General features: G+C 45.8%; 2 protein-coding genes across 2 annotated transcripts in view; both read left to right on the top strand.

The window, feature by feature from the left end:
• The window catches only part of Radil (Rap associating with DIL domain), a 62334-nt gene that overhangs the window by 8864 nt on the left and 36742 nt on the right, over positions 1-16728 (top strand). The window lies entirely within an intron of this gene.
• Papolb (poly(A) polymerase beta) lies at positions 11192-13464 on the top strand. The gene is given in 2 exon segments (XM_028887380.2): positions 11192-13181; positions 13183-13464. Coding segments are annotated over 2 exon segments (1920 nt in total). The 5' UTR covers positions 11192-11309; the 3' UTR covers positions 13231-13464.

The following is a 16728-nucleotide window of genomic DNA, read 5'->3' on the forward strand; positions in this document are numbered from 1 at the left end:
TGCATGCAATGTGGTGTGTACACATGCACGCACACATGCACAGGACCTTGGTATCAGTATGTGGAGCATCCCTTTGTTTTGTGTTTGCTTGTGTAATGTGTGTAGGTTCATGTACCCATGTGTGAATAGGAGGACTTTGGATGTCCTGCCATATATCATTCTCCCCTTATTTATTCTCTTAAGACAGTCTTGCACTGAGCCTGGAGCTAGACTGTTGGCCAGAAAGCCCCAGTGGTCTTCCTCTGTGTGACGTTCACAGTGATGGGGTAGGCACACGGCCACACCTAGCATTTTATGTGATGCAGAGGATTTGAACTTATATCCTTATGTTTGCATAACAAGCATTCTTATTCACCAAGCCACCTCCTCAGCCCCCAGAGTAACATGGTGGACATTGTTTGCTCAGAGCAGGCCAGCTGAGACCATTAGAGGGCTGCTGCTGGTGCCCTGTGCCTGGGTCTGTGTGTCATCAGGTCATTGTGTTGTGTCACCTGGGTGAGGCGGAGCTTTGGCAAGCCTCTTCTGTTGTGCAGTGGATGCTTGCTGCTGTGGGTGCAGTAGGGGATTTTGTTTGTCCACCTCGTTCAGCACTGTGCTCACATGAGGCCAGGCCAGAGGAAGTCCGAAGCTCACAGCCTCTCTCTCTTGGTGGCTATCAAAACCTTTCCAATAAAGAGTCCATTCTTCATTGGCCAGGCTGAGTGACCCACTTGTTGGGCTGTAGGGGGTCAAGTTACTGCCCAAACAGGCCAACTCAAGGGATGACTTTCCTGGCTGCCATCCTTCTCTGGGTGAGACGAAGGTGCCCTGTGGCCAGGGCGAGGGCTCTGAGGATTATGCTGGGTTTGTCTTCACAGGCATGCCCATGCTCCTCCTCCTCTCCTGTTTCTTTTGGCAGTCCTGGAGATTGAGCCTAGGACCTCACCCCATGTTAACCAAGCACTCCTCCACTGAGCTACAGCCTCAGTCTTTGCCTATGCTTCTTCCCTGGTATCACAGCATACTATAGAGTCTCTGCTTAGGGCCAAGTAGAGGGTTTAAGCCTTGGGAGATGCAAAGGGAAGAGCAGACCCAGTGCAGTTAGGACGCCCAGGATGCCCTGCAGACACCCAGGTGACACATCAAGTAACCTGAGGACAGACAGAGCTGGCCTGGAACTCACAGGGATCAGCCTGCCTCTGCCTCCTGAGTGCTAGGGTGAAAAGCATTTGCCATGCAGCAGGGTTCAGCCCCATTCTTGTTCCCACAGTAGAAGCTGCTGTGGGTGTCAGGAGCTGCTTTGGGGCTTAAGCATTAGAAGCACCAGGCTGGCAGATGCCTGAAGCCAAGCGGCACTTGCTCCAGCGGGCAGTTCACCTGCTTCTTGTGACTCATCGGGGTGCTTACAGTGCACCCATGGGAATGCCCTTTGTTGTGTTTGGGTTCTGTTTTCCATAAACACTGCTTTTTTTGTGCTGTGATTTCCTGATTTTCCAGCTTATCAAAATATGGGCTGTCTGTTTGGGAGGGAGGCGGAGGTGGAGGTGGAGCACGCCAGGCTGGAAGGAAGCTCTTGGTAGTTTCCCAGGGGTTGGAATTTAGGGCCTGTGCCATGAGGAGAGGGCTCTGTGTCCTGTCGGTGAGATAAAGATGACAATCGAGTACAGGCACTATGGGGAGGGTGACGGCAGGGCCATGTGGTTTTTGTCAGCAGCTTAGGAAGGGTGCTTACAGTCATGGGAAGTGTGAGGTCAGCGAGACTGGGGCTCTCTCTCTCTCTCTCTCTCTGTGTGTGTGTGGGGGGGTATTGGAGATGGAACTAGGGGTTGCACATGCTAGACTGATTTCTATGACTAAACCGTACCCCTGATCCTCGCTGGAGGACTCTAGGCAGGGGCTCTACCACTAAGCCACACCCCAGCCCCTCACTGGGGGATTCTAGGCAGGTGCTGTACCACCGAGTCACACCCCAGCCCCTCACTGGGGGATTCTAGGCAGGTGTTCTACCACTGAGCCACACCCCAGCCCCTCACTGGGGGATTCTAGACAGGGGCTCTACCACTGAGCCACACCCCAGCCCCTCACTGGGGGATTCTAGGCAGGGGCTCTACCACTGAGCCACACCCCAGCTCCTCACTAGGGGATTCTAGGCAGGTGCTCTACCACTGAGCCACACCCCAGCCCCTCACTAGGGGATTCTAGGCAGGTGCTCTACCACTGAGTCATACCCCTAGTGCTCTACCACCAGCTACAAGCTGCTCCTTAATCCTTTTTTAAAAAAAGATTTTTTTAAAAATTTGTGTATGTGTGAATGCATGTGGATATAGAGGCCAGAAGAGAGGGTAGGATTCCTTGGAGCTGGAGTTACAGGTGGTTGTAACTCCAGCTCCAGGGAATCCCCATATGGGTGCTAGAAACTGAACTTGGGTCTTCTGGAAGAGCAGCAAATTCTTTTCATTTTTTATTTTATTTTGAGACAAAGTCTTACTACTTTGCCCAAGCTGGCCTTGCTCTCTCTGTGTAGCCTGTGCTGGCCTCAAATCTGTGATTCCTCTCCCTCAACCTCCCTAGTAGCTGGGATAGTGGCTCTGTGTCACTGTGCCTGGCTTTGGGCTGTTCCCCCTTCTGCCCTTCACTCCTGTGGAGAGTGGAGTTTAGCCCTGATTTTCCCACCCTCCTGGACATCTTTGAGTGGGAGAAGGCCTTGCTGTGGCAGGTGTCTTGGGTATACTCGTGTGTGGAGCAGCTTCTCTGGCCCCCAGGCTGTCTCCCAGCATTGTAACAGTAATTGCCATATGTCCAGATATTGCCATATGTCCTCTGGTGGGCAGGCCTGCCCTCTACTGGAAGCCCACTTTAGACATTAATGGCTGGACTCAGTTCAGATAAGCACCTTTTGTCCATACCCAGTATCTTACCCTGGAGGCCAGGCAGGTAGCTCGGAGCCTACCTGCAGCCATCAGGCTTGCTGTTTGTGACCCAGGCTGCTTTGAGGGCTGGAGGCCTTGGGAACTCAGTATCTTGAGGATAAGGATTGTGTGGAACTACTGTTTGTCCTGGACCTCTTCCTGCTCAGCCTTAGATGCGATTCTTCCCAGGGCAGGGTACCCTTTTTTTTTTTTTTTTTTTTTTTGCTTTGAGTGTCTTCTCCCTAAAAAAGCAAGCATGGAGGTGTTTTAGGGCCATTGAGATTCGAGGCTAGAGACACCATGATAGTAGACACTGACTAGTGACCAAAGAGCAGCCCATTAAATGTCTGCCGTGGTGCCTGGCATTTATTAGCATCAATGAAATGTGTGGGAGGAATTTGGGGAGATGGCTCAGCCAGTACAGTTGGATCCCCAGCAGCTATGTAAAAAACTGCATATAGTGGCATGTGCCATAATTCCATGCTGGAAGATGGAGACAGGAGGATCCCACACTGGTGAGCCAGTCTAGATGAGGCAGCTAGTTCCAGGTTCAGTAAGAAACTTTGTCTCAAAAAATAAACTGGAGAACAGCTGAAGACAGCAGATGTCAAACTCTGGCCTCCACACACTCACACAGATAATTGAACACAGATGCATAGGCTGTGTGTGTGTGCTTGTGTGCGAGCCTGCATTCACGCGCGTACGTTGGAGGAGAGAGGTCCTCTATGGGTCTCAGCTTTCTGTACCCAAGATTCTAGGTTGGGCATTTTCTGGTGGAGAATGGGGAGTTAAGATGTACTCTACTCAAGTGTGGCCAGGACACAAGACACTCCCCTTTTGGAGGTGGCCAAGGTTGTCACAGAATGCTTGGTTCTGAGTCTGTATTTTGTCATGAACTTTGTCACTAATGACAGGCAGCAGCTTGGGAACATCCAGGAACATGCCACAATGAAGCTTCTTTCGCATGCTAGTTGTGCCCTGTGTATTCTGTCCTCAAGAGCCACCTCTTGTGGTCATTTGCTTCTGAAATATTTTTGTGTTTTAATTTTTTTTTTCCTTTCTGGAGCTGAGGACTGAATCCAGGGCATTGTGCTTGCTAGGCAAGCACTCTACCACTGAGCTAAATCCTCAACCCCTTATTTTTCTTTCTTTTTCTTTTTTGGTGTTTTGCCTGCATATATGTCTGTGTGAGGGTGTCGGATCCTCTGGTACTGGAGTTACAGACAGTTGTGAGCTGCCATGTGGGTGCTGGAAATTGAACCCTGGTCCTTTGGAAGAGCAGCCAGTGCTCTTAACTGCTGAGCCATCTCTCCAGCCCCATTCTTCTGTTAATCAGACATTGATTTCAGACAGGGTCTCATGTAATCCAGCTGTCTTTAAATTCACCATGTAGCAGAGAGTGACCCTAAACTCCTGATCTCTTGCCTCCACCTTCTTAGTGCTCAGATGAGAGAAGAACCAACACCACCCACAACTTGAATCTGATTTTTGAATAATTCTTGACTTTGGGAGGAGGTGGGAGGGAGCCCAGTTGCTCTTTTCATCTTGGAGTTGCTGTCTCTCCACCAAGCCTTCTTTTTTTGCAGTGGTGCTTGGTGGTGGGCTCATTGCGGGAAATATTTATTTCATGTGGTTTGACAAAAACCAAATCAGAGCTTTTCTTCAGCAGTCTGAAATTACCAAAGGCATTGACTTACAAAGGCACAGGGGGCAGGGGAGGGTCATCCCATCACCATGTCATGAGCCACTGCTGGAGATAGATGTAGTCTTTGCACCGGCAATGTCGAGGTGTTCACTGATGTAAGACGTTTGAAAGACACGAAATTTGAGAGCAATTATGAAGGCTGTTGCTGGGGTTGGAGAGCATTACAGATGCCAAACAAATAACAGACATAAGAACAATTTTATTTGTTTTAAAATTTTTAAATTCCATTTATTTATTTGGGGGTACACTCTGTGACACAAATTTGGAGGTCAGAGGACAACTTGTAGGAGTTGGTCTTCCCTTTCTATCATGTGGTTCTAGGGGTCAGACTCAGGCTTGGCAACAAGAGTCTTTATTTACCTATTGAGCCATTTCCAAAGATAGAGTCATTGAGAATGGAACAGGGGACTGTATGTGTCATACTGAGTCACCTATGCATTCAAGGTGGCAAAGAAGGGAGCTTGTAATGAGAAAGCATGTTTTTGAAAGTTGCAAGAGGTGATCTGAAATGATTACTCTCCCGCTGCAGCAGGCTGGAGGCGGTCCAAGGGAAGAAGCAGTCAAGCCCATGGCTTTGAGAAGTTGTTCTGGATGAGGTGGGAACAGCCTTTGTAGAAAGCTGTGGTTCTGGCAGTCTTCTGGGATGGTCTGGTTATCATGTATGTGCTTGTGAGCTAGCCCCCCTCCTAACACCTCAACTTTATTATTGTTAAGGTTTCACCCAAGTGACTCCATTTTGATTCTGACCACTTTTACCCAGGGAGGAATTTCAGCCAAGGAGGAAAACATTGGTGGGCCGGGAAGGGGCTGCCCCCAGGGTGCTCCAGGACCTTCCATGTGTTGTTAGCACAGGGGAGCGGGAATGTCACCTAGGTGTGTGTGTGTACATAGGTAGAGAATACTGGAAATTCCTCACCCTCATATCCTCACCAAGTTCAAAATTCTCCGTTTCTTCATTTTTCTTATTACTTGGCACAAATTGGGATTCTCAGATGGGAATGTGTGTTTGGGACTGTCATGGGTCACTTAGGAACTAAGCGACTCTTTATTATTATTATTATTATTATTATTATTATTATTTTACTTATTTTTATGTGTGTTGGTGTTTGGTCTGACTGTATGTCTGTAAGGGTGTCGGGTCCCCTGGAGCTGGAGTAACAAATAATTGTGAACTGCCACATGGGTGCTGGAAATCAAACTTGGGTCCTCTGGAAGAGTAGCCAGAGCTCTTAGCCACAGAACCATCTCTCTGGCCCCAGTGACCTGTTTGTTGTTGTTTTACCTTTTCCTCCTGCACAGAAATTTAGCTTTTTTAGTGTTTATTTATTTATTTCTGCATGTAATCATGTGGTGTGTGTGTGTGTGTGTGTGTGTGTGTGTATTCACATGTATGTGTGGGTGCATCCATGCTTATGGGTGTGCATGAGAGTGGATGCATAAAGCTGACTCTGGGTCTCTTCTTGATTGCTCTCTTGTAGTGAGGCAAGGCCTCTCACTACGTCCAGTGCTCACCAAGCTAGTCTTGCTAGCAAGCTTGTTCCTGAAATCCCTTGTCTGTCTGTGCTCCTGAGTGCTGGGATCACAGGAGGTAGTGCTTGTCAGGCTTTTGTGCATGGGTTCTGAGATGCAGATTCCCTCTGTCTCCTGAGCCACCTCCCTAGCTGAAGGAGCCTTTTCCAACGTTGTCCAGAAGCTATCATAAGTATCACAAGAGCAATGCCGTGAATTTGGTAGTAGAAGTAGAGACCCCACATTGCCCATGAATTGTTTGAAGCATTACCAATAAAAATAACCTTTTAGTTATGTTATTCCTCCATGTAATGTCAGAACCATGTTAACATCTAGTTCCCATGAACTGTTGGTTCAATGATTGCTTTTCTGATGTGCTCAAATCGTATTAGGTATGCATGGTACCAGGTCTGCCTCTAGCTGCAGAAGAAACTGGACCATCAACTACTTTGGCTTTCCAGCTGCTGTAGTAGAACACAAAGAGGTTGTGAAGTTGGGGGTAGTTCGCTACATATACATAATCTAAAAGGAGCCGTTCATTTTCCTGAAGAATGCGATCCAAGTCAAGGCTCACGCAGCATTGACAGGGTGGTTATTGTGGATACTGATTTGCAGGTGACTTGGATGAGAAGACTGCTTCATTCATGTTCATTTACTAGCAGATACTGAATGGCTCCCATGTGTTAGGTACTCGAGGTGGCGATGCATGAAGAGCAGTTGACAAAGCAAACAGATCTGGTTCTTAGGTAGCTGAGAATCTAGTGATAATAATGCTGAAGATAAAAGTTCTAAAGAAGCTGGAGAGATGACTCGGGTTAAGAGAGCTTGCTGCACAGCCATGAGGATCTGAGTTCAGATCCCAGAATAACATAACAAGCTGGGCTTGGTCTTGTGCAATTCTGTAAGCCACTGCTGTAGAGTGGAGACACTCTGGAGGGTTGCTGGGGAAGGCTGATGGCCAGCCTAGCTGAAAACTGAGTTTCAGGTTTGGAGAAAGACTATGACTCAAAAGAATCAGGCGTGCGCACACACACGCGCGCACACACACACACACACATACACACACACACACACACACACACAAAGCAAAGCAAAGCAAAGCAAAGCAAAGCAAAACAAAAAAACCCAAAAGACCTACAAATAGTTTTCAGGTTAGGGGTGCAGTTCAGTGATAAGATATCTGCCTAGAATGTGTATGGACCCAGGCTCAAGCCCCAGTACAGAAAAAATGTTATATAGCACTATGAAATATGATTTAGTAAATTCTCTCTGAGGAGGTGAACCTTAAGCCAGCCTTTGCCAAAGATGGTAACACTCGCAGGTGAAGAGCAGTAGGCAGTTGTTGAGGCAGGAAGAGCGTTCTGGGCAAAGGAACAGTGCTGTGGAGAGACCCAGGGACAAGAGAAAACAAGCAGCAAGGCTGGACAGGCAGCGTCTGGAAACCGGCAGTGCCAGAGAGTTACTGTGGGCTCTAGATAAAGTAGGAGGCCACTGAAGCAGGCACAAGACCATTCTGGCTCCGGAGCCAGAATACTCTGAGAAGGTCAGTAATGAGTTGACTGGAGAAGTTTCACAAGAGCCAGTGGTGGCTTAGACTCCAGTTACAAGGTGAAGAAGTGGATGAAGTCCAAGGATTTCCTGCAAGTAGAATCACCAGTGTTGGTAAGGGAATTGGTGTTAAAAATGAGAAAGGAGGAGGTGCTGAGAATGAAGCCCTGGGTTCAGGGGAGACGGAGATGCCATTTTCTAAACAGACTACACAGAGAAAACGCTTATGGGGGGGAAGACTACCACTCATTTTACTTACTTACTTACTTACTTACTTACTTACTTACTTATTTATTTATTTATTTATTTATTTATTTATTTATAGCACACATGTAGAGGTCAGTGGACAACTTTTAGGAATCCGTTCTTAATCCACTGTGGGTTTGGGAATCTCACTTAGGTCCTGAGGCTTGTGCAGCAAGTGCTTTTAACCCCTGAACCATTTTGATGCCCCCAAGTATTCTCTTTAAAAGCCAAAGTTTGAGGGATCCAAAAGGTGGTGGCAAAGTTGGAGTTGTATGGTATGGGCATGATGCTTAGGAGAGTCTGACTATAAAAAGTTAATATGTAAGTGGATGATATTTGTTAATAGATAGGATCTCATAGCCCAAGCTGGCCTGGAATTCACTATATAGTCCAGGCTATCTCAATCCCATGATCCCGTTTCAGCCTCTCTAATGCCGAGATTACATGAATAAGTCACCATGACTGCCTGGTGATAGCAAAGCTGTGAAAATGGATAGAACATGCAGGTAGTGAGTGTTGTTATACAGTGAGGAGCGATTAGGGCTTATGCAGATACTGGAGGATCTCCAACATCCAGAGACCAGGTAATGGAGGGGAAAGCCAAGAAGGCAAACGGAGAAAGGCAGAAAGTGTTCAGAGATGTATAGACAATAGGAATCAATATGGTTGTGTGTTGGCCTTGTTGGCCAAACATGAGGTTTCTGTGGGTGGGACACAATGAAGATCATTGGGTTCGTTGAATTGGGCAACAAGGAAGTAACCAAAGATTAGATTAACTCTGGAAAATATATAAAGAAGCTAGAAATGGCTGGGTAGTGGTGGTGCACGCCTTTGATCCCAGCACTCAGGAGGCAGGGGCAGGCAGATCTCTGAGTTCAAGGCCAGCCTGATCTACAGAGTGAGTTCCAGGACAGCCAGGACTACACAGAGAAACCTTGTCTCAACACCCCCCAAAGGAACTAGAAATGATGAATGAACACTATAAATTATAGGTTAGTACCCCACCCCAAATAAAAGATATTTCTGAGGGTGAAGAAAAGAGTATCAATCATGGAATCTTTTGAATGTGTGTCCAGGTGTGTGTTGGTGAATATGTACATACATGTGAGTGTTTGTGTGCATGCATGCATTTGTGCATGCGTGTGGAAGCTAGGGCACAACCTCAGGTGTTGCTCTCAGGAACTGTCCACCTCATTGGTCTATAGCACACCAAGCAGGCTCTGCTAGTCTCCCAGTTCAGGGATCTGCCTGAATCCCCTTCTCTAGCACAAGTGTGTACCACTGTGCCCACTTTTTATATGGGTTTCAGGGATTGAGCTCAGGTCCCCATGCTTGCACAGAAACACTTTACTGACTGGCCTCTTTCCTTAGACAAAGCACAGGATCTTTTTTTGTTTTGTTTTGAGACAGGGTTTCTCGTGTAGCTTTGGAGCCTGTCCTGGAACTCACTCTGTAGCCCAGGCTGGCCTCGAACTCACAGAGACCTGCCTTGCTCTGCCTCCCGAGTGCTGGGATTAAAGGTGTGCGCCACCACTGCCCGGCAAAGCACAGGATATTAAATGATTGTGAAACTGTAATTTCCCTGGGAGACATTTGTCAGTTTGGACAATTAAGAAACTTAAGCTTGGGGCTGGAGCAATGGCTCAGTGGTTAAGAGCACATGGTATTCTTCTAGAGGATCAAAGTTTGAGTTCGAGCACTCATGTCAGCTGCCTGTAGTAACAGCTGCTGAGGATTCTCAGGAGCATTACTGGCTATAAGATACTAAAGCTTGCTCACCATATTTGAAGAAGTGGTAGAAAGAAAATATGAAAACACAGTATCACCTCCAAAAACAGAGATAGACTTTTAAAAGAACAAGATAATTGTGCTGATTAGATTTAACTGTCAACTTGACATAACCTAGAATCAACTAGAAAGTAAGTCCCATTCTTAAAAAAAAAAAATGTACTTTTATCAGTTTCCATTATGTGAATGCATGTGTGTGCAGGTGCCCAGAGGCCAGAGGTACTGAATCATAGGTGGTTTTGAGCTGGGAACCAGTCTGATACCCAGGAAAAGCCACACAGCAGTGGCTCCTCCTCTCCTTCTGAGCCATGTCTCCAGCCTTGGAAAGAGAGTCTTAATGAAGAATTATCTAGATCTGGTTGGCTTGTGGGTGTGTTTGTAGGGGACTGTTCATTGATACAGGAAGATCCAGCCCATTGTGGGCATCACTATCCCTAAGCAAGGGGTCCTGAACTATATAAACAGGAGAAAGATGGATGACAGCAAGCAAGCATGGGTGCATTTATTCTCACTGCTCTTGGCTGTGAGTGCGATGTGGCTAGTGTTTCAAGGTTTCTCGCCTTCCCTGTAACTGACTGTAACCTGGAATTGTAAACCAAATAAACTCCTTTACCTCCAAGTTGTTTTTTGTCAGTAATAGGAGTGAAACTGGAACAATAATGCTTCGAGTAACAAAAAGGTGAGTATTTTAAAAAATACTTCAGCTGGGGCTCTGCTTAGCGGTAGAGTGCAAGGCCCTAGGTTTCATTCCCAGCACCCCAAAAAGAAATAAACAGGGCTTTACTAAAGTAGTGCTTACACTGAAGAGGGCATGCAGCTGGAGTGAGACTCTGGCATCACCCAGGAACAAGCAAGCACAGATCCGGGGGACAGGGAGAATGGGGAGGTTTATCGTGTATCTAAATGAAGAGAATGTTGGGATGAGCATATTCCAAGCACAGGCGTGGGAATCTTCTAAAGGCCATGAAATGAAAAGGACTTATACTCTGATGCAGAAATCCCAGCTCGCCCTTGTAAGAGCAGCAGGTTTATCTTGCATACACAGCAGTTTCCGAACCGCGGGACACTGAGGATGGAGATTTGAGTGTGGCTGGTAGAAGATGATGGAAGGGCCTTAGTTTGTTGCTTGATAGGAACTTCTCAGCGGGAGCCTAGGAAACCAGAAACCGGCGCAACAGTGACACCAGGGCCTGGTGAGATCGCCACTGCCACTCTGGGTCTAGCTGGAGCATTCTTTGAAACCTGCTTGAGGATACAGGATCATGCACTCTACCTAAAAAAGTGGCTTCTTACTACCGGGCGGGACTGGGCCTGCGTGGCTCCTCCGGAAGCCCTCCAGCGCGAGAATTCCCTCCAATCTCGTGAGAGCCGCAGCGGCCGCGGCCGGTGCGCAGGCGCGTGCGTGTGCCGTCGGTTCTGGAACGCGACCGCTGAGGATCCCGGCGCCATGTTGGCCCGGTAGGGTACCAGGGGAAGCGCTTGAGGCGGCGGGCTCGGAGCGGAGCGGGGGCCGACCGGGCCGGCCGGCAGGAGCCCGCCCCCTCGCGCCTTCGGATCATGAGCCGAGCAGAGGCCGCCGAGGTCGCGGTGGCGGGGCAGGTGCCCTGGCGGCGCGGGAGCTAGAGATGATGCCATTTGCGGTGACCACCCAAGGAGCACAACAGCCGGCTCCCGCCCCGAAGCAGTACGGCATATCGTCCCCCATCAGCCTGGCCGCCCCCAAGGACACAGACCGCGAACTCACCCAGAAGCTGATTGAGACCCTCCAGCCCTTCGGGGTGTTTGAAGAGGAAGAGGAACTGCAGCGCAGGATTTTAATTTTGCAGAAATTAAATAATCTGGTGAAGGAATGGATCCGAGAAATCAGTGAAAGCAGGAATCTTCCACAAGCTGTAATTGAGAATGTTGGGGGGAAAATTTTTACGTTTGGCTCTTATCGACTAGGAGTACACACGAAAGGTGCCGATATCGATGCGTTGTGTGTTGCACCAAGACACGTGGATCGAAATGACTTTTTCACCTCCTTTTATGACAAACTGAAACTACAGGAGGAAGTAAAAGATTTGAGAGCTGTTGAAGAGGCCTTTGTGCCGGTTATCAAACTGTGTTTTGATGGGATAGAGATTGATATTTTGTTCGCAAGATTAGCATTGCAGACTATTCCGGAAGATTTGGACCTACGAGATGATAGTCTGCTTAAAAATTTAGATATTAGGTGTATAAGAAGCCTTAATGGTTGCCGAGTAACTGATGAAATTTTACATCTGGTACCAAACATTGACAGCTTCAGGTTAACACTGAGAGCCATCAAATTATGGGCCAAATGCCACAATATCTATTCCAATATATTGGGTTTCCTTGGAGGTGTTTCCTGGGCTATGCTAGTAGCAAGAACTTGCCAGCTTTATCCAAATGCAATAGCATCCACTCTAGTACGTAAATTTTTCTTGGTATTTTCTGAGTGGGAATGGCCAAATCCAGTGTTGTTAAAAGAACCAGAAGAACGAAATCTTAACTTGCCCGTGTGGGACCCAAGAGTGAATCCCAGTGACAGGTACCATCTTATGCCTATAATTACACCGGCATACCCACAGCAGAACTCCACATACAATGTGTCTGTTTCCACTAGGATGGTCATGATTGAAGAGTTTAAGCAAGGGCTTGCTATCACACATGAAATTTTGCTGAATAAGGCAGAATGGTCCAAACTTTTTGAAGCGCCAAGCTTTTTTCAAAAATACAAGCATTATATTGTACTTCTGGCAAGTGCACCAACAGAGAAACAACATTTAGAGTGGGTGGGCTTGGTGGAATCAAAGATCCGAATCCTGGTAGGGAGCCTGGAAAAGAATGAATTCATTACTCTGGCACATGTGAATCCCCAGTCATTTCCGGCACCAAAAGAAAATGTTGACAAGGAAGAGTTTCGTACCATGTGGGTGATTGGGTTAGTGTTGAAGAAGCCAGAAAATTCTGAAATTCTCAGTATTGATCTCACCTATGATATTCAGTCTTTCACAGATACAGTTTACAGACAAGCAATAAATAGCAAGATGTTTGAGATGGATATGAAAATTGCTGCAATGCATTTAAGAAGAAAGGAACTTCATCAGCTACTTCCAAATCATGTTCTTCAGAAAAAGGAAACACATTTAACAGAAGGTGTAAGATTGACAGCTGTGAATGACAGCAGCCTTCTCTTGTCTGTGGACAGTAAAAACAGAATATCTGCACCTTCACCTACTGGCACTATGAAGACAGGCCCACTGACTGTAAACCCTCAGGGCAGAAACAGTCCTGTTCTGACTGTTATGACAGCATCAGTGACCAACATACAGTTTCCTGAAGTTTCCTTGCAGCATGTGAGTCCCATAGAAAGCTCAGGGATTGCCCTGAGTGAAAGCATTCCTCAAATTCCCTCACAACCTACCATTTCTCCACCACCTAAGCCTACCATGACCAGAGTGGTTTCTTCAACACATCTGGTAAGCCATCCGTCTAGACCTTCAGGAAATACAGCAACGAACATACCCAATCCTATACTAGGAGTCTAGAAGACATTTTTACCTGGTAAGAAGAAAGGAACAAGAAATCTAACAGAAGGGAAGAAACCAGATAGACAAGTGCAGCTCAGCCACTACTCAGACAGCAGCTTCTCTGTTGGCCTCTCAGGAAACACCTGGGAACAGATAAGCCCGCTCTCCCTGTTTTTCCTAGCGATCCTATTCCTTTTATCGAGAGTTCAATAAAACAGATTGAATGGATAGAAACCACCTCAAAGGCCCTCACACAAATTCTTGCAAATTCATCCTGTTGCTTTCAGATGTTAAAGGAAAATGAGGGAACCAGTCCAGATATGACTCAGAATAGATTCATACTCGATTGGTAACTTTCTTTACTGGCCTAATCTTGAAGTCCAGATTAGCATTTAAAACCAGAAGTACTTTTACTCATGCCTCAGATTATTAACATGTCACTACCAGTTATTATTTCAAAGGACTACTATTCAAAAAGAGAAAAGTCCCTTCCAGCTGTATTCATTTCCACCCATGACAGACATTAGTATTGGATTTATGTTTCCATTGTTGGGAAACTAGCAATATAAACTATCAGAACCCCTCATTTTAGTGATGCACTTTATGGGATTTTTATTTTTTTCCATTAGGATTAGAACTAATTTTTGACTTTACACTTTGGTGAATTTTTATGGTTTTTTTCTCCCTGAAAAGGTTTCTTTACTAATCTTAAAGTTGCATGCTATTTTTGTAGTAATATATCTCAGTTCTCAGGGGGTGGCTGCATCTTTTAAAATGGAATGTCAACTCCTAGGGCATTTATTTGACAACAAAACCATAATTACTAAGTGTTTGGTTTCTGTGGGACAAGATCAAGAAATGGTATATGGGTTTTATCTGAAGAGTTGTTTGGGAGAATGTATAATCAGGTATTTTCTCAGACTTCACATTCTTTTGTCCTTAATCATCTGACCTCAAACAAAAAACCTTTTGCCTTCATCCTCTTCTCTGCATCAAGCATGCACACATGCTGTTTCTTAAAAACCATAGTGTTAATGTCCAAACCATGACGTGAATCCAAAAGTTCTGTGGCCATGTGGCAAAAACACTAGATCTGACTCCATGGCTAATTTCTCAGGAAAACTTGGGTCAGTGTTGTGTCTGCAAAACATACTGCTGATCTCGGTTTCTTGATAAGCACAGATGTGAGGTTTTCTGTATCATAGAATATCTGCTTTGGAAGAAAACTAGTTTCCAACTTTAAATATGTAGTCAAAAAGGCATTTTTATTCCCAAAACTTAAAGCCATGTTTTATTTTTTTAATGCAGTACCAGAATTTATCAGATTTTGTGTGTACAGTCATACAACATAATTTCCACAAAGCACTTGACATCTAGTCAGCTTTCTACTCTTTTATCAAATATTAGGGATACGTTAAGTGAAAAAGCTGCTTTTCAATAAAGCAGCAGAATCTCCATCTGTAAGAACCATGAGGGCCAACGGCTGTTGTTGAATGATAGCTTAGTCTTCCTTAATCTAGACACAGCGAACAGTAGGTTCTCCAGGCAGCCCGGTCTGTCCCTTCCCATCCCTCTAAGACTCTGTTCTTTTCTGTTCTGCCCATTTTCTCCCATGTCATACCAAAATTGTTTACCCTCCTTTGTCCCTCTAGATTAATTTTCAGTGTTGGAATACAGTCTTTTTCCTTTTAAGCTATGCAGTAACTAACTGAAATGTTCGGATAACTGGCATACCAGATCTCTGTCCCACCTTCGCCCTGTGCAAGTTCACTTTGCCCTTGCACCAGCACGATAAGTCAGGTGAAAAGCACATGGCTTCTGCATTTCAAATAGCCACGGTGTCTGGTTCAAACTGCCAGGCACAAATTTAGTCTCCTCATTTTGTTTACACATTGGAAAAAATTGTTTATTAAATGTTTTGTGTAACTATATCTGTTTTTTTTTTTTTTTAAACCGAGCTGGAAACTTGGGACTTCTGAAGTCTAGTTTTTATTACGTGAATACCAGACTATTTTTTCATGTGATGTGCGTAGTGTCTCCTGCCTGGAGTTTGCTGTTAGTGGTATCTGTACTCTTGTATTTTCGAGCACTATTTTGAAAGCAGATAATGTATTTCTCTCCATTACAAACACAATAAAAATAAATGCCAAACAACCTGGAACTAAAACTGGCCAAATGTTTAAGTCTGATGTAAGAATTCAGATGTTCTTTTTTATTTTTAGTTTTTTATGTTTTGGGGACGGAACCCAACGCCTTGTTGCACAAGGCAGACGCTCTACTATTGAGCTGCATCCCCGGGCCCAGAACTTCTTCACTGTTCTGAAGGAGGTGGTGGGGCTAGTGGCTTTTCCAACTTCATGAAGTAGAAAGCGCAGGATGTATCCCTGTGGAGGACACACAAAGGTTCAAATGTCAACTCTTCAGAAAAGACTTTAAAAAGGAAGATGGAAGTGAGGCATGGTGGTGCCATAGCTGTAACCACAGCCTTGGGATGCTGAGGTGGAAGATGATTGGAGCTTGGGAGTTGGTGACCAGACCTGAAGGAATATGATGAGGGGTTTGGGATGGGGGCATAGACTGCATAAGTGGATATTTTTGTGGAGGAGGAGTCAGGGTACCATAAGTGGAGATTGACAGTATGGGATGGGCAGGCAGGAAGGGGAGGATGCAGAGGGAGGAACTGCAGCGAAGTGGAGATTGTCAGTATGGGGTGGGGGAGCCCTGATGAGATGGAAGACACATACTCAAAATGTGAGGACATGGAAGTGCAAACATGAAATGCAAGGGAGAAGAAGGTGGCATGGTGACAAGAGACAAGAGGGCCCCAAATCAATGATGGGAGAGACCATGCTAGGAAAATGGGGTGCTTCATGACATACTTGTCCCAGATCACTTAGCTCCAACAGAAAATAGCAAAGCAAAAATGAACAGATTTTTCAAAGTATGCCCTGATCACAACATTTAACATTAGTGTTTCATTAACACCAAGCCTGGGGGCCGCCTAGTGTCATAGTTGCTGAACTTTTCTAGGAAGGGCTGACTAGTGAATAGTTCCAGCTTTGGGAAGCCGTATGGTCCCTGTCACAACCACTTAACTTTGCCCTGTAGAGCCAGGAGACAGCTAATACAGCAGCAGATGGCTTGGGATGGATTTATCACATCCCTACCCCCAGCAGGTTGGCCACAATAATCCCATGGACATTTATCATAGACTCCTCTATTCAACAACTGGTACCGTTCTTGGGTAACTACTGGGATCAACCTATTTCTAAGTATTAACATAAAACTATAGTATTATAAGTTAGAAATCAGTAATTAGCCAGGGCTGGCAAGATGGCTTAGAAGGTAAAGGTACTTCTTGTAAAACCCTGGTGACTCTAGTTTGATCCCTGGAACCCATTGTGGAAGCAGAGAACAGACTCCTGAAACTTGACCTCTATATCTGTATTCTAACTGTGGTACATGTGTGCCCACATTCACACATACACCTCTCCCTCTTTCTCCATTC

Source organism: Peromyscus leucopus, chromosome 23 (genome assembly GCF_004664715.2).
Source record: "Peromyscus leucopus breed LL Stock chromosome 23, UCI_PerLeu_2.1, whole genome shotgun sequence".
NCBI classification, from domain to species: domain Eukaryota; kingdom Metazoa; phylum Chordata; class Mammalia; order Rodentia; family Cricetidae; genus Peromyscus; species Peromyscus leucopus.